This window comes from Anolis carolinensis, chromosome 4 (genome assembly GCF_035594765.1).
Source record: "Anolis carolinensis isolate JA03-04 chromosome 4, rAnoCar3.1.pri, whole genome shotgun sequence".
In the NCBI taxonomy this organism is placed as follows: domain Eukaryota; kingdom Metazoa; phylum Chordata; class Lepidosauria; order Squamata; family Dactyloidae; genus Anolis; species Anolis carolinensis.
This window is the reverse complement of record NC_085844.1, coordinates 242,215,594-242,233,684: the sequence shown is the minus strand read 5'-3', so window position 1 is coordinate 242,233,684 and position 18,091 is coordinate 242,215,594. Positions and strand designations below refer to the sequence as shown.

The following is an 18,091-nucleotide window of genomic DNA, read 5'->3' as shown; positions in this document are numbered from 1 at the left end:
ATGGAAAATTACTTTTTTATGCTACAAGACCCAGACTCCCCAACCACCATGGCTACCGACTGGCAGACTGGCTGGGTGTCTGGCGAGTCTGGAAGTTGTTATCCAAAAAAGCCACTTTTCAACTTCTGCTAACATGTGGCCATGTCCTCAAAATGCTTAATGCTTCACATACTACAGTATGACCCTTATATTCATTGGGGATATATTTGTGGATTTTGTGTGTATTCACAAACCCATGGATAACAATGAACTCTATTGAAATGAAGGACTCCTGGCCCAAGAATATCATACAATCACACAGGAGGGCTTAGAAAATGCGCTAGGGTGCATCTACACTATAGAAGTAATGCAATTTGACTCCTCTTCAGCAGCCATAGCCCAATGCTATGGGATCATGGGAGCTGTACTTTGACAAGGTCTTCATCTTCTCTGCTAAAGAGTGCCGGTGCCTCACTAAACTACAACTCCCATGATTCCATAGCTTTGTCCCAAGGCTGTTTTTGTGGTGTCAAACTGCATCAGTTCTATAGTGTAGATCCACCCTAGAGAGGACACAATTTCTTATAAATAGCTAAAATGCAGAAACTAACTCCATGTATCCAGAGGTCATACTATACATCATTTTCTATCAACCTCTGTGCCTTACATTGCAGCTTTGAATGCTTTGCTTTCCATCTTGATTGAATTTTCATGTCTTACTTCTGCTCTACAGGGCATGCTACTCGCGCTCCTAAATTGGACTACAGTGTTGACCTGCTGTCAGAATTTGTTAGATTTTGCCTAATTAGAGGCTTTAGAGTAAGAAAAAAGCCAGGTGCATAATTTCCATGTCTCTGCTGTGCTCAGATTGATGCCAGGGGAATGGATGGCAAGAAGCAGGTGGCAAGATGAACTACCCGAGATTCAAGGTAATCCAATTACCAAAGTATCTCAGAATGGAAAGAGATGGAACAAGTTGTCTTGGAGCTGCAAATTCATTACCAGCACCTCTGCATGCAATAAATGTGTAAGATGTGGGTATTCACTGACATGAGAGAAGGAAGTTAACAGTAGATGGTCTGGCAAGAATCAACAGACAAGAAATGAGTTTGGGAAACTTCTTACCATGCTTTGTAAGTTTTCCCTTTCCATTAGATCAGCTAATATAGAGAATGGATTCATGTTTAAATTGTAAGTGCTTTGGAGGCAGGGCCTTTTCCTTTCATTTCTCCTTAAATAACCTTGTACTCAGAGGATACAATAAGCTGGATCCAGATGCCAGGTTGTAGGTCCATTAAAGCCAACTGGACCTAAGTGTTCACTTAGTTCAAGATAGATTCTAAACATGGAGCTTCTAAGATCTAATATGAGCATGCACGGATCTATAGATGTGAAGGGTTAACTGTACTGTGTCACCTGACTATTTGGCTGCTTTCATTTAAGGAAGCAGAAGAAAGCATGAAACCCCACTTGATCTTGGAAGATAAACAGGATCAGGCCTGGATATCATTTTGATGGGGGACTACCAAGAAACGCCAAGGGATGTAGGCTATATTTCAGAGGAAGGCCATTAACAAATCTTCTCTGTCTATGCTTTGCCTAAGAAAACCATGAGAAATGTATAGGGTCCCTATAAGTCAATGGAAGACTTAAAGGGACATACGTGCATATGCAGGTGATGGCGGGCCTTCTGATATGTTCAACACACTGAAATTTCAAACTAAATCTTGGAGCAGAAATATTGTTCCACTGACATGAAAGTCATCAGTTACTCCTGGGTTAGAATAAAATTGGCAAGTCCCCTATTCTATCATCCAGATTTGTTTTCCTGCGCAAGGATGAAAAACTTTGGCTTCAATAAGAAGGTAGTAAATGACAAAGTGGCTGCTCTCTTCCCTTCCTCCATTGTGTTTTCCCATTTGGTTGAGGACAGAAGCTCATCCAAAAGCTATCTAAAAGATGCCTCTTTATGGTTGGTTATACTTGCCAAATATTTTCACTATTACTTCTGAAGATATTCTGCTAGGAACACTTCTGGACCTTGTGTAGAGCTTACAAACTCCATTGAGAGTTTAGAAGAACGTTTCAGTTCTAGAAAACATCTGAATAGCAATATGTTTCATTTGGAGATCAAAAGGAAAGAAAACGCTGGTACTCCGCATACCAAACCAGATTAGAAATGTTTGTGCTTTCTATTACATTTAAAGACAATCCTTTAATCAAATGGACAGGATTCTAAGAGCTCTAAAGCCTAATTAATCCCCAACTCTTAAGAGCAGGCTATAATCCTATAAAGATCAACTTTATTTACAAATGCCAGCTTTGCAAAATGTATTCCCCCCCGCCCTGCAATTATCCACTTTCTAGTTTATATTTGCAGCCCCGTTAGATTAAGAAATTATTTGTGTTGCTTTCCATTATACTGGTTCTTGGCTGAAGAAAGAGACAGTTTCCAAACATAGCTGCTAGTTCTCATAAGACATCAAACACAGAGCATTCATAGACTGTGAACTACATCTCCTGTTATCCAGAAGGTAAGTGAATGCTGTCTCATTCTGGATAAAAATGCCTTATCAGAGAAAGCTGATGTGATATCCACATTGTACAATTGTAGGAGCTTGATAGCATTTCACCTCCATGGTATAGCATTCTGGGATCTGTATCTTGTTGAGAGACTTCTCAGATAGCTCTAACTGTTAGACTTAGTACTCTCAAGCACTGAACCCTAATTCTCCCAAACTGCAAATACTAGAATTCCATAGGATGAGGCCACTTTGGGTCTTGTTCAAGAGAGAAAAGCAGGGTGGTAATAGTCACAATGATAAGTGGTCTTGAACTGCTATAACATTGCAGTGTGGAGACACACTAGTTTAAAAAGTAAGTGGATGCTCCAAATTGGCCATTGTACTATGTTATACAGGGCTGTAACTCGTCTACTTTGTCCCATGGATCCTTCTACCTTCTAGTTTTCAAAGTCTTGGTACTTACTCTGTCTCCTGGTGGTCCAACCGGTCCAGGTGGGCCATCAATTCCCGTTAAACCCTAACAAAGGAAGGGTTGCAAAAACCACAGGATTACATGAGTACAGGATTAGATACACTTCTTACATCCTTACATGCAAGAAAATTTGAAGAAGAGCTTTGTGTTGACAGTTGGGCCAAAGACTCAAACGAGAAGATATGATTGTAATCCACTGAAGGTGATATATTTCCTGGGGATGATGTCTTCCAGTCCTGGTGGATGAAAAGCCAATACTGGCCTCTCCATTGGCAGCCTGTGGCCTCTGGGAAAGTGGGACTGTGAATCTGCTCTGAGTTTAAATCCAGTCTTTAAGGAAGCTGTCTAAACAACTGCAACCTTGCCCCAAATAGATTCAGAAATTCAAAGTTTGGTCTAGAGCCCAGAACTGTTTCACTACCTTACCAAGATGGAAGATATTAGCTACTATTAAGTCTCCTAAGAACCTGAAAAGTTCCTCTGTTGAGGGCAAAGAGACAACACATCTAGTTAGTCTTTTGTGGTCCTTTGTCTGGGAAGGGACACTCATGAGACTTATGCCTCAAAATAGTTTACCCAACACATGAGAGCCAATTTTGGGGGAGCCTTCTATTGAAATTTAGGTAATCTTCTTTTAGTTACTTCCTTTCTTATCTCAAATTGGATTTCATAAAACAATAAATACCAGTTTCCCCCACTTTAAACCTTATGAGGGCATATGAAGTATTTATCCTGTTTTTGGTCACTAGTCATATTCCATTGGCTATGATGCACTCTGTTGGATATAGATAATACATACAGTCCACCACAAATAACATGGGCATATTTATATGAGTTCAGTTATATGCAAATAGCTGTTCTGATCAACTTCTACTGGACATTACCATAGAGTCAAGCTGCAGGACCAATAATGGTGTCTTCTGTAGGCACTTTCTAGGTCCTCCAGCACAATTTAATGGTAAACTTCAGCTTGGAAGTCCAAGACGTCATTAATTTCAAGCAAGAAAAATGGGGTTCCAAATTATATGTGAAAATTATTATATGCGAAATGTCCTGGATTAAATCCTTTGCATAATATGTGAACAGATTGTATTCCCACATCCTCTACACCACCCTTTAACAAATCTATCCATTTTTCTTGAACCAACCTACCAAGGGTTCATCCAAGCAAGAACCAGACTCTCAATTTATTTTCTGTAGTTCTGTATTGTTGCACCATATGCATCTCTGTCCCAGCCTAATTCTTGGTCCTTTATTTCTCCTGTCTCTGAGATCTATTTATCCTCAGCTTCTATACTTCAGATTTGCATTTGAGCTCACGTTCACATAGACTTTCCTTCAGAAATGTTTCAGTGCCCAGTCTAATTTCACTCTTGGTCATTCCAGCAAAAATGCACACAAGCTAGAAACATACCTCTTTTGAACTACAACTGCCCCAACTAACATGGCCAAAATCGTAACATTTACAAGCTCTGGGTTTTCATCATGGTTGCCCATTTCCTTCCACAACCACACAGTTTTTCAATGTATGTATGTATGAATTTTGGCTACTGGAATGCAGCCTTCCTATGCCAGCAATGTCCTTTGGGAACTACTTTTGCAAATGGGGGAAGAATAAGGAAGGAACCTTTTATACTTACATCCACTCCTGGAAGTCCAGGTAAACCTGCATTTCCTGCCTTCCCAGGTTTTCCTACTGCCCCTTTTGGTCCCTAAAAACAGAATAATGGGCAGGCACTATTAGCATAACAAAAACAAAGGTACAACATGATGATATAACTCATTTGGAATACACTGCTTAAGGAGTATTTTATGAATACTACAGACTGTCAAAAAGACAAGCAAAACTCTCTCTTGAACTCTCCCTAGAAGCTGGAATGATCAAACTGAGGCTACCATACTTTAGGCATCTCATGAGATAACATGACTCATTAGAAAAGATGATAATGCTTTGTAAAATGGGATGCAATGGGAAAATGGATTGAATTGGCCACCAAAGGAAGCACAACCCAGAGTCTGGAAGATCTGAACAGTTGTTGATGTTAGGGTGACCTGGAAGCCTATCATTCAGGGAGTCACCAGAAGTCAAAGTCAACTTGACCATAGTTAACCACAACATGATGATGATAAGGTATACAACATCAAACGGACATAGGTGAGTTATGTACACACATTCTTTCTGGAACAACCATTTTAGCCCAATAATTGGAGAGAGATGCCAAGCTGAGCAAGGCTGAACTCAGGCTCCATGTATATTGTCATATAATGCAATTTCAAACTGCATTATATGGTCAGTGTAGACTCATAATGGGAAGACTAATATAATGCAGTTTAACTGCATTGAACTGAATTATATGAATCTACACTGACCATATAACGCAGTTTGAAACTGTATTATATGGCAGTGTAGGGACCTCAGTCATCTTAGAACACTTTGTAGTTTGAATCCTCTCTGTTATAATTACAGTATTAGAGCTCTCTAGCAAACTGCAGATCCCAGGATACCACCTGAGGCTGCTGTGATAATTATTTAGTGTATAGTTACTCCTTTTTAGATTTTCCATGAACAAAGTGAACAAGATAAGCACTTACCGGTGGTCCAGGCAAGCCAGGTGGGCCAGGTTCTCCCTAAATATTTAATAAAAGATAGTAGCATTAATATCAAGATACCTGACTTTATGGTCTTACCATATCATATGTATGTAGTTCATCCCTCTATTCATGATTAGAATACTTTGCAATTTCTCAAAAGCTTGAATGATTTCTCATAAACTCAGCAGAGCAAAAGTAGTGAGACTGATAAAACGTTCTCTAAACCTGGATCTTAAATTTCTGCTCTTGGATAGCTTCTGTTAATTAACATTTTAAAAGAGAGCAAACAAATATACCATATGCTCTAAAGCAGACATTTACCATGGGGAAAAGTGACTCTTTATTTTGAATGTTAGAAATTCAACTGGATTTGGGTTTCTCCATAATGGTATATGTCTCTCTATGCTTCCCCAAAGACAGTATTTCAATATTTTCTCATCCTAAAATATGGCAACCCTATGCTTAGTACCGTGTTTCCCCGAAAATAAGACAGCGTCTTATATTAATTTTTGCTCCCAAAGATGCGCTAGGTCTTATTTTCAGGAGATGTCTTATTTTTCCATGAAGAAGAATTCACATTTATTGTTGAACAAAAAAATGAACATTTATTATATACTGCACAGTAGTTGTCATCACAAACCAGAATAACCAGACAAACTGAATCCTATCAAGAATTTCTTGTTACTACCATTATTTCCATGTACAACAATTATATGGTACATATATTTGCCAATCCTGCATGCTCTGGTGTTCTGTCAGTTGGGCATGCTTCCAAACAAAAACTTTGCTAGGTCTTACTTTCGGGAAGGCCTTATATTTAGCAATTTAGCAAAACCACTACTAGGTCTTATTTTCTGGGGATGTCTTATTTTAGGGGAAACAGGGTATTAATGAAATGACTCCAAGCGAACTGAAATCATAACCATTAACTGCAACTTGTAACTCCAAAAACAAATTCCTTTCCCCCAGAGTAAAATAATTCCCTAAAATTGTACAGCCAGCTCCCCTCCTCAAAAAAAGGCTTAAAATCACAGGTACATTATAATTCTTTAAGTCAGCTAAATAAACCCTCATCTGTGTGACAGCACAAACCTTCTATTCTTGGTAGCTATGCAATTACCTTGTAAAATAATGTCAAACACTGTAGCGATTTAAAAAAAAGATTTCAACCTTATTTGTTGAAACTAAGTAATAAAACAGAGCTGCCCTTATACCATGCAATGAGACTTCGGGGAGGTGCAAATAATGACAACAAATAATGAAAGGAACAAATGGCAACAACAATGCATTGTGAAGCTTAAAACATGGTTAATTAGTTGGCAAAGGTTCTATACTGAAGGAAGACCGATTGATAAAGTAATAGTGCTTGTTAGTGTAGTATTTCTCAATCTATCTGATATGGGAGAGTGACAGTCCCACCGCTCTCCAGCCCCCAATGAGCCAGAAGTATGCCATATTTGTGCTTATTAACTACAGCTATTTCTTCTTCTCTAGTCCAGAAACCACCACTTTGAGTATTACTGCAGTAAGAGGTATCACATTCAGGTTTGAGAGTTTTCTGGTCTCTACACTTCCAAGAACTTTCTGACCTATACACTTCCAAGAACAGCTAAGTGTTGCTCTCTGGCACTGAAATGCCTTTTTACCCAGAATCACACTCAAGACCAATAGTTCTCTCTAAGAATGTTTATTGAAGAAAGCAGGCAAAAAGGGAAAAAGGCAATTCCAAACAGAGTCAGGAGAATAGCAATATAAAAGTAGCAATATTCCAAAAAGAACAAAATACATAAAGTCAAGAGCATCAAAATCCACAGCATTACTGCAAGCATAAATCCATAAACAAGGCAACAGGTAAACAAGGTAAACCCTTCAAGTAAACATAGGCATGAACTTGAACAGGAAATTTAAGGATACTTGAAATACGAAATTTGTGACAGCCATCCTTTTGTCCTCTGAGAAGAGTAAAGCCAACACCACTTAATTTAAACCCGACCAAGTAGCCATGCGGTCATGCTGAACGCACCTGGGCTTCAAGGGCTTCTCACAGATTCTCTCAGACCATAAAATTAGTCTATTTTCCCTTCCCTTCGTTCTCAGGCCTAATCTGGCTTTTTGAGAGAGCTCCCCATAGGCCCAAGGCTGTTTCCGAAGATAACTGTTTTCACTATCCCTGGTTGCTTGGGAATGGTCACAGGAATGCAAAACATCATCTCTCTTAGCATGGACAGGCTCATCACTGTGAACACTTTGAAACTCATCAGGCCCCTCGTCCTCTGACATGTCAGAAAAAAATTAGAGAAATCCTCAGCTGCTTGTTGAGCTACAACAACAAAATGCTCGAAAATACAAGTTGGCATTCTGCATTGCAGTTACACATTCGTAACCCAGAGTTACTGATCCATAACTTCTCCATATTCTTCAAGATGATGTACCACAATCATAAATGCCCCCTCAAACCCACAATAGAAGCCAGCAGCCACACTGACAAAACAATAAGCCTTCCGTGGTAAATAAGTTACAAGTTTCTTCACAAAATTGATCATAAACAAGGCACAAATGTTTATGGAACACTGACCATACTACGAATTCTTTCCCATTTTACTAGCAAACTGATTAATGGGTTGTTGTATATTTTCCGGGCTGTATGGCCATGTTCCAGAAGTATTCTCTCCTGACGTTTCGCCCACATCTATGGCAGGCATCCTCAGAGGTTGTGAGGTATGGAGAAACTAAGCAAGAAAGGTTTATATATATCTGTGGAAAGTCCAGGGTGAGAGAAGAACTCTTGTCAGTTGGAGGCCAGTGTGAATGTTGTAGTTAATCACCTAAATTAGCATTGAATAGCATCATCTCCTGGCTGCTTCCTGCCTGGGGGCATCCTTTGTTCAGAGTCGTTAGCTGCCCTTGGTTGATTCATGTCTGGAATGCCTCTGTTTTCAGAGGGTTGCTTCTTATTTACTGTTATAATTTTTGAGCAGAATGCTTCACTGATAGGCTGTCATGGAAGAAGGTCTTCCTTATTGCTATCACCTCAGCTTGCCGAGCCAGCGAGTTGTGTGTCCTCTGGGTTGATGAACCGGGTTGATGAAACTGATTAATGTGGAATAGATGAGAACTGTTTAGAAAACCATGTTCAAAGAGTCAGCATCAATGGGTGTTCTTCAAACTGGAAGGAATTCTTGAGTGATATAAGGTTCTCTCCTGGGGCCAATAATCTTCAATATTTTTATCAAAGGCTTAGATGGTGAGTTAGAGAGAATCCTTATTAAGTTTGTGGATGATATAAAACTGGGAGGGATAGCCAATACATTGAAAAATAGGAACAGAAATCAAAAGGACTTTGCTAATCTAGAAAACTGGGCCCAAACTGGCAGAATGAAATTTAACAAAGACAAAAACTAAAATCTAAATTTAGACCAGGGGTCCCCAAACTAAGGCCCGGGACCCGGATGCGGCCCATCGAAGCCATTTATCCGGCCCCCACGGCAGAAGGGCAAAAGGGGGTTGGGCTAAATGACCCAAGGGGTCTCTTCTTCTCTTCCAATCTTTATTATTATTATTATTATTATTATTATTATTATTATTATTATTATTATTATTATTATTATATTATGACACAGCAAACAAGATAGATATGCTGGATTTCGTATCACAAAATCACAAGTCGAACACTTTCCAAGTGTCTAGGACTGTGTGATGTATTTTCGGACGATGCGTGCAGATCCCAGTAGGGTGGCCTTTTGCAGTTGGCAGATCATTGTTGTTGTTGTTGTTATTATTATTATTATTATTATTATTATTATTATTATTATTATTATTAACATTGAGGCTGGGTGGTAATCTGTCAGGGGGTGCTTTGCTTGTGCTTTGGTGCACAAAGGCAGAAGGGGATTGGACTAAATGGCCCAAGGGGTCTCTTCCAACCCTCTTTATTATTATTATTGTTATTAACATTGAGGCTGAGTGGCCATCTGTCAGGGGTGCTTTGCTTGTGCTTTTGGTGCACAAAGGCAGAAGGGGATTGGACTCAATGGCTCAAAGGGTCTCTTCCAACCCTTTTTTATTGTTGTTGTTGTTGTTGTTGTTGTTATTGTTATTGTTATTATTATTATTGCTTGGTGGCCAACTATAGTCCAGCCCTCCAACGGTCCGAAGGATTGTGAACTGGCCCCCTGTTTAAAAAGTTTGGGGACCCCTGATTTAGACCATGAAAAACATTTATAGGATGGGGGATTCTTGTAAAAAGGGTCTTGGGGTTATTATTGATCAAAAGTTGAACATGAGCCAGCAATGTGATGCTGGAGCAGTGATGACAAATAATATTTTAGAGCCTGTATTAATACAACCATCATTTCCAAAACAGAGAATTAATAGTCCCAATATATTATGTACTGCTCAAGGCTAATTTAGAATACTGCATTAAGTTCCAGGCACTTCTGTTTAGGAAGAATATAGACAATTTGGAGTGTATTCGAAGAAAGGCAACAAGGATCGTAAAGACAAAATGGCACACATCTTCAGTTTACAGAGGTGAACCAGAATAACCATTGAATCTCTGCTACAACACTGGCTGTTTTGGCTTAATTATAAGACAGTAGGCTATTTTTGGAGTTAGGATGCAGGCCTTATGCCATCCCATGCCAGTTACTCTTAATCAGCCACTTGGGCATCTGCCCCGCTCTGCTTAAGAGTATAGGTGGCCCCTGCCTTGCTAAGTCTCCTCAAACACTGTATCCCAAACAAACAATCTTTTGCGTATGTTTGTACAAAATCTTTTTTTTCTGAACCAATTCTTTGGAAACATGCAATCTCAAAGTTCAGAGTTGGGTTATCTATCTTCATACACCCCAAATGCAAGCTGCAACAGGCATCCAGCCAGAAACAGTGTAGGTAACAATATTTACTAGAAATTCCGGATCAAGCCATAAAATCCACTAAAGCTGATCTGCATATATACAATGTAGAGAAGGAAGCCAAGACCCAAATGCAGAGAGCTTGTGAGGATAGGACTAAAGCTGAAGCATTCAGACAAAGAAAGCAGACACACAGCTCGACCACCAAGCTGTCATCTCTGGGTGGAACAAATACTTCCACCCAGAGATGAAACCATAGCATCCTTATGGGAACTCTTATTGACCTTTCATGCTTTGCTCTGCTCCAGAGCTTCCAGTCCACCACTGATTTTCACCAGTCAGGTTGATACTTATCAGTGCATCTTCCTGAATGAGGTAGGATTTCTTTCCCTTGGATCAGATTGATCCACATTCAGCTGTTCTTTGTGGTCACTATCAAAGCTTTAAGCCGGTTACTGGGGTGCCTATGTAGGCGCTCCACAGGCAACCAGTCTCTTTAATCTACATTCTGACCCAGTTTAAATGGTTGTGTAGAAGCAGCCCCAGAGCATAAACATTCTCACAGCAGTTGACTATTTTCTCAACAGAATATTTTCATGTGTTATTTCTCCAGTGTAGCAAAAGTGTCTAAACCTTTGAGTGTAGACATGTTAGCAGACATCTGGTTAGTGATTTAAGTGCATCTTATGCACGCATAAAGTCCTTTTTTGGATAGGGCACAAAAGAATATTCTCCTGCTCTTGTACTCCATTGCAAAATCTTCTCCACCCAGCAGATAGCAAACTCAGTACTGCTGCTGTTATTAGTGATAACAGAGGAAGACCACTGAGATACAACCACTCTGAGTTCCCAGGGAAAGGAAAAGGCAAACACCTCCATTTGAGAGTACATTGTGACATTGACTTTTGATAAAAAATGTTCTTGTGTTTACAAGAGAAATTATAGCAAAGTATGATTATGTATGCATATCATAGCAAAGTAATATTGTAAGTGATCCGTTGGGAAGGGGTGAGAGCAAAACATCTTGGAGGTGATTGGTGACAGCCTGAGTGTTTCAATGGTATTTTAGAAACATTGGAGCATATGACAGTTCAGTCAGGAGGTGAGGAGAGTAACGACCTAGTCAGGAGGTGAGTAACAACCTCATCAAATGGGCTGATTTGTCAATCATATGCCGCTTGCTCTCCACTTTTGACACAGAGCCTATTATACGACACACAGAGACTTCTGGCTGGGCTCTGTGACAAAAGAGGAAGCAAGCATCATATGCTACAGCCGTGGCAACACGAGAGGCTTCCCATGTTGCCTTAGGAGAAATGGGGGAAACCGGGCAACAATGCTTCTCCCCATGGGATGGGGTCAAGGTAAGGTGAGTGGTGCGAGCTTTGGAGCACAAGGAGCCCATGGATTGTCCACGATGTATGGTGAATCCATGGCCTTTGTGATGAAGTCCCCAGTCCAAGAGGGTGAGAGTTGATCTGACAATATTAGGAGTAAGAGAGAGAATGAGAGTTGAAACTAAAAATATGTAGAAGAGATATGAGCTAGAGTTAGTGTCAGTCAGGATTTGGATGTTTTAAGTAAGTACGTTTAAGTAAGTAGTTTTTCCACTGTGAAAGTGGAAAAACTACAAAAAAAATCCATAGGCTCACCCCCTTAGTTAAACTTTTTTAACTGGAATATATGAGTCCCCACTGCCCTGGGATATATAGATCACCTGGGATCAAATCCTGAGATAAAGAGGCAGTGTGGAAGGGCCCTAAAAACATTCAAGCTCTTCTCATATCTGGAATTTCATTGCTGATTATCCATAAAAACTGATTGTGAAAAACCAGATCTCCATATCTTCTAATGTCTACAATCCAATGGGTTGGTTTATATATATAAAGGAAGATTCAACAAGGCTCACACTCGAAAATCCATCCTAGTAATGAATATTGAAGTTTTATTTGTAAAGCACAGTTTATCTCGGTCCTTGAAACTGATTGTAAAAAATTATTAGAGATGTTTTGGACACTTTCTTCCCAAGGAAGATGTCTTGGTTAGAAGGCAAGTCTGAAAGGGCTGTGTGTTCAGTGTTTGAGGAAAGAAGGCACACAAATTTCTCCCAAAAGCAAATAAGAAAGACTCAAGGTCTTTGCCATAATTTGCACATCTTCACATCAAGTAGGAGGCATATACTCTTTCAGTTCCAGGAGATGCTATTTGCCTGTGTGGCCAAATCTCCGCCCTCTCCTCCTCCCGGCATGGACCAATCACAGGCTGCCTGATACTTACGTCTATGCCATCCTTGCCAGGTGATCCCGGTGGTCCTCGTGGTCCAACAGGGCCTCTTGGTCCAGGTCTCTGAGAAATGAAGAAGAGAAGTGAAGTCTGGCTTCAGATACAATATTCAGAAATAGATCAGATGCTTCAGAGGCCAGAAGAGACTTCCGTTTTCCTGGTCTGGGGAAGTCAACAAAGGAGCTCTAGGTCAGAATTTGGAAAAGTTACTTTTTGGACTGCACAGACTGGTCAAAATAATATTCAGCCTCAACTGGTGGATAACTCAAAGCACTTTGATTCTAAGTTAGAGATTCTTAAGGATTTTGTGTGTGTGTGGTGTGGATTCCTTGGGTTGGTGAAGCCAGAGGATCCTTCCTCAGAATAATGGAGGGTCCATAGGCTTCACCCCCTTCCAGTCTGATAACTGTAGTAATTTCAAAGTTCTGATGAGCGTCAACAATATTTCAAGGTATATGTAACAACTACAATGTGATATGAACATATCTGCAGTTTCTCTTGGTGGTATTGCTAATACTACTGAAGTTTGTTGCTCACATTTATAATTGAAGGAAATTAAATAGGTTGGTGAAAATACAGATGCAATGGTTTCCCCATCCAAGTCCAGGAATCCCTGAAATTTATCCATGGAGCTTTCCATGGACACAAAGTTAAGAATTTCCATTCCAAGAAGTCTTTGTTACAATTTATAGCAAAGGGATTGCTTTCTAGATAGTGATCAGCATCTGTTCTTTGCAGCGAGATATTATTTTGGAAGTAGGCAATGAAGGCTTCTCATTCAATGTCCTCAGCTTTCCCCAGGAATGGAAAAAATCATTCCTCATGCCATCCAATCTGCTAGAATTTATCCACTAAACTCAGAGAAGCATATACAACTTATACCATTCTGCCCCAACCAAGAACATTAGAAGTGGGTTAGGCTGTGAGATGTAGCTGCTGAGCCAAGGCAACCGTACAACCTTCATAATTGGGTGGGAATTGAAAGTCAAGTTTTTCTAATGCAAGCCATCACTCTATGAGCCCTCAGAGATCTTTTTGGTTCCTATCCCTTATCATTGCCTACTATCATTGCTTGTCTATCTATACATTTTCAAATTTGGGGCTCTGGAGACTTTGATGCAACTCTCCCCACCCAGCTTTATAAAAGGGTCTGGGGCCTCCTTGTTTGTTGAACAGAATGGAGTTTGCAATGCAGGAAAAAAGTTTTAACACACTTAAATTCCAATTATTTTAATTACACATTTTAAGCTGTCCCTAGATTTTGTTCTTTTACAGATGGTAGACTCTAATAAGCACCTTTTAATGATGTGTTGGGGGAGTGGTAGGGAGTGAGGGGGAGCACGCCTACAGTTATAATAACGTGCAAATTATCTTATCTGAAAGACCAGGAGAATTTAAAGAAGAGTAAGCTATTCATTTCCAGTGAGTTGCACTGAATTCTAAACGGAGGCTGGAACTGAATGCCGGCAGTGTCTGAGTTTTTTCTCTCTCTCTTTAAGGTGTGGAAAATGCTATAAATGTTTTTCTATGTGGAGGAAAGAGAGCCCCAGAGAGAGTATAAGTCGCAAGCAGCCTTTGAGCCACAAAGGTTTCATTGTACGTTAGGTTTGCTCATGTCTGAGAAAGGGGTCACTCCAGATTCCTGAACCTGCCTGCGGGATAGCGCCTTCTGATAACTTTAGAAAAGAAAAGGTTCCCTGTAATTTCTGTTAGTCGAACTGTACTTGCCGGATGCTCTTCAGAAACAGAAGTTTCAATGGACTGGACTTGACAAAATGTTAAGTCCCTCTGAAATGTGAGTTCAGAGAAGACAGACTGGACCAAAAAAGTTACTGACTCAGTTGGGCAGCCCACCTGCGGTAGGGAGTGAAAATGCAGAACACTGGAAGGTTTGTTCTCTATACTTCCATAGTAAACAAAAATATGTCTCTTGCAAGGAAACCCCCCAACAATATCTTCATGTTTTTCAAAAAGGAAAAAATGCTTTTGAAATGCTTTGATTTAAGGCAGTTGGGGTTGCATCATGGTCCATTTCAGTGGGACTTTCCCCAGCATATCGGATTGCCTGTCATCTAAAATATATCCAAAGGTATATACACCAGAATCAAGAAAGACCTTGCTCCATAATTCCTGAAGATTATTGAGATCACTCTCTGGTCCATAAACTCAAATTTGAAGGGCCCATCCCAACTAACTGGTTGACATCAGTTGGTTATAAGGCAAATTAATTGCTCATTGCAAGCATGGTGCAGTGGTTTGAGCATTGGACTAAAATTGTGGAAGCTTCAAATCTCTGCTCATCCTTGGAAACTTTGGGCAACTCATACTCTCTCTCTCTCAGCCTCAGTGGATGACAAAGGCAACCTCCCCTCTGATCAAACTTTGCCAAGAAAAACCTGTGATAGGGTTGCCATAGGTCAGGACTGACTTGAAAATTCGTAACAACTGTGCTTTAATTAAGTATCCAGCCTTGCAGTTCAGTTTTTTCCACATTGACCAAGACATGTCCCTTTTGTTTCAATGGGACTTTCCCAAGCATATCGGATTGCCGTCTCATATGCTTATTACACAAAAGTTTAGATAAATTACTCTTTTTGGAAGGATGTGGATGTTTGCTCTTGAAGATGAAGGTAGTGCAAAAAGTTAAGTGCTCAACAGTATCCCAGCTTTGGAAAAGCAGAAAGAAAGAAAGAAAGAAAAATCCTTACCTGAGCTGAGGAGGTGGCCAAAAGCTGACAAAGAAATAGGAATCCAAGTGCTGAAAAACTGGCCATAGTTATCACAAGCTAATGCTTTTAAGAAAACTCTCCTCTTTCCTTCTCCTGGTCCAGAGATCCTGCTCTTTACTTATCAAATATCAGCGTCGAAACAGGTCGCCTTGACTTCCAGAGAAACCTGGGTCTCCTGGCGAGAGAGGGAGCCACACCAGGCAGCACACACACAGAGGGCAAAACTCCGATGGAAAAGGATGCAGGCTCCTGAGAAAGGGGAGGAGGAGGGCTGGACAAACAGTAAAGCGAGTTAGGAAGAGGCGTATAGTCACTGCTCGCTCAAGATTTTTTTAGCCTGCTGTGTGTTCCAGCCAGAAGGCACCGGGGAGAAGGGGCCCAAGGGCAGAGAATAAAGGTCTGTTTAACTCGACTGGATCATGGACCGTTCACACAGGATAGTTTTCCCTGGGAAAAAAGTCCAGATTTTTCTTTAATATGGCTCATAGATAAACACAACATCAATACTGAGTGATGCACAGAAAAACTGCTGTGATTGCAGGGCATGAATGGAACTGATGCCAACTTTAGCCATAACAGATCAATGAACACACCGGGAGGTGTCTACGCTCCAGAGTGATAACAGCTTGAGGCCACTTTAATTGTCATGGCAGCATTCAACAGAAGTCAGGGACTTGTAGCTTGAGATACAGAGAATGCATTACTAGCTGGCCCTCAATTTCCACAGGTTCTTGGTCTGCGGAGTCAACCAATCACGGTTTAAAAATATTTTGCGGGTAAATCCAAAAAGCAACCCTTTGTTTTGTCATGCACTAGGTAGATGTGTGGGGCCCCTGGTGGCACAGTGTGTTCAACGCTGAGCTGCTGAACTTGCAGACCGAAAGGTCCCAGGTTCAAATCTGGGGAACGGAATGAGTGCCCGCTGTTAGCCCCAGCTCCTGCCAACTTAGCAGTTCGAAAACATGCAAATGTGAGTAGATGAATAGGTACCGCTCCAGCGGGAAGGTAATGGCGCTCCATGCAGTCAAGCCGCCCACATGACCTGGAGATGTCCATGGACGACGCCGGCTCTTCGGCTTATAAATGGAGCACCAACCCCCAGAGTCAGTCACGACTGGACTTTACATCAGGGGAAACCTTTACCTTTTATAGGTAGATGTGTAGTCTTAGACCCTTTCACATTCATGTATTCTCTGGCACTGTTTTGAGATGTTCTCAATTGGACACCCACCATGGTATACAGTGGGACTTGAGAATCCAGATTTTGGAATCTACGGGGAGGATCTTGGAGCCAAATCCTAGTGGATATTAAGGGCCCATGTACTTTAGGAGAGTCCACTAAAGCTTTTGAGATCAAGTCTCTTCATAAACTATAAACTCCAGGTCCTATAGGAATTGAGTCATAAGTTAAAATGTAGGATCCATCTCCCATAACTTTTTTTAGTGTAAACTAAGGTTTCTCAACCAGGGTTTCCTGGAATCCAGTTGGTTCTGTGGGAAATCATGACTGGAATTTCTTTAAGGTGTGAATATTATTTTTATTCATTTGTTCTTTAAGATGTAAAAATTGTTTGAAGGGTTCCCCAATGGGAACAAGAAGTTTGGAGTACACTCTGTGCTTATTTCTAAGCATGTGTACCCACAAATAGTCAAGATTGCTTGGGTGAAGACAAGATATGGTGCCCCACCCCAAAGCAGAAAGATCAAAAACCTTTTCTAAAGGTACCTCTCAGGGATATATATAGACACTGAAACACTTTTGATGAACTTCTTCTGTTGCATTTGGGGGCACTGCTGATTGTACAAAACCTGGTGCTCTCACCTTGCACTTTTTGTGCTATTCTTTTCCCATGTGACTGCTGTTGATGGGCCACAAGCTGGCTTCTGATTAACTGCACTACAAATAAAAAAATAGGCTGAAATTCTGTTGAATGTGAAAATATGGTTTTATCTCCGTATCTGCAGGGGATGTATTCCTGAACTTTGCATGGATATTCAAAACTGTTCAAATCAAAAGTTTATCGAAACAAAGGACTCCAATACAATATGATCCACATATCTGCAGAGGATACATTACTGGACTGTGGATTTGTGAATCCTATTGAGAAAAAGGACTTCTGGACTTTAAAAATGCCTGGAGGCAAATGGCTTCAGCTTCCCAACATAAAGATAAGAAAATACAGATCTGACTTGTAGATGTGTTGATTTTTTCTTGTCAGGAGCAACTTGAGAAACTCAAGTAGCTTCCTATGTGAGAGAGCTGGCCGTCTGTAAGGACGTTGCCCTGGGAACGCCCGGATGTTTGATGTTTTACCATCCTGTGAAGGACTTCTCTCATGTCCCCGCATGGGAAGCTGGAGCTGACAGAGGGAGCTCACCCACTCTCCCCAGATCTGAACCACCAACCTGTTGGTCAGCAGTCCTGCCAGCACATCCACAGCACCACCAGGGTGTTGTGATTAATATAGTAAAACTTTGTAAATGATACATGTTGAGCACTTGAAACTACTATCTACTAGGAGTATATTGACACTATAAGTTATTATGTTGTGCGTATGGAAGATGACAGATGAAGGAAAACCAAGAATTCATTCTGGCCTGTTGTTCCAAATCAAAATGGTGAGGGAATTGATGGCCAGAGTTTCTAACTTCTTACAT

General features: G+C 40.6%; 1 protein-coding gene across 1 annotated transcript in view; it reads right to left on the bottom strand.

Annotated features, from left to right (window-relative positions):
• Positions 1-15,751, bottom strand: part of col9a3 (collagen type IX alpha 3 chain) — a 68,924-nt gene extending 53,173 nt beyond the window's left edge. Inside the window, exons 1-5 of the mRNA XM_003220674.4 lie at positions 15,413-15,751; positions 12,699-12,767; positions 5,569-5,604; positions 4,617-4,688; positions 2,968-3,021 (exon numbers count right to left, since the gene is read on the bottom strand). Coding sequence (XP_003220722.1) covers positions 2,968-3,021; positions 4,617-4,688; positions 5,569-5,604; positions 12,699-12,767; positions 15,413-15,478 — 297 coding nt within the window. The 5' untranslated portion in view covers positions 15,479-15,751. The remainder of the gene's footprint in view (positions 1-2,967; positions 3,022-4,616; positions 4,689-5,568; positions 5,605-12,698; positions 12,768-15,412) is intronic.
• Between the last annotated feature and the right edge of the window lie 2,340 nt (positions 15,752-18,091).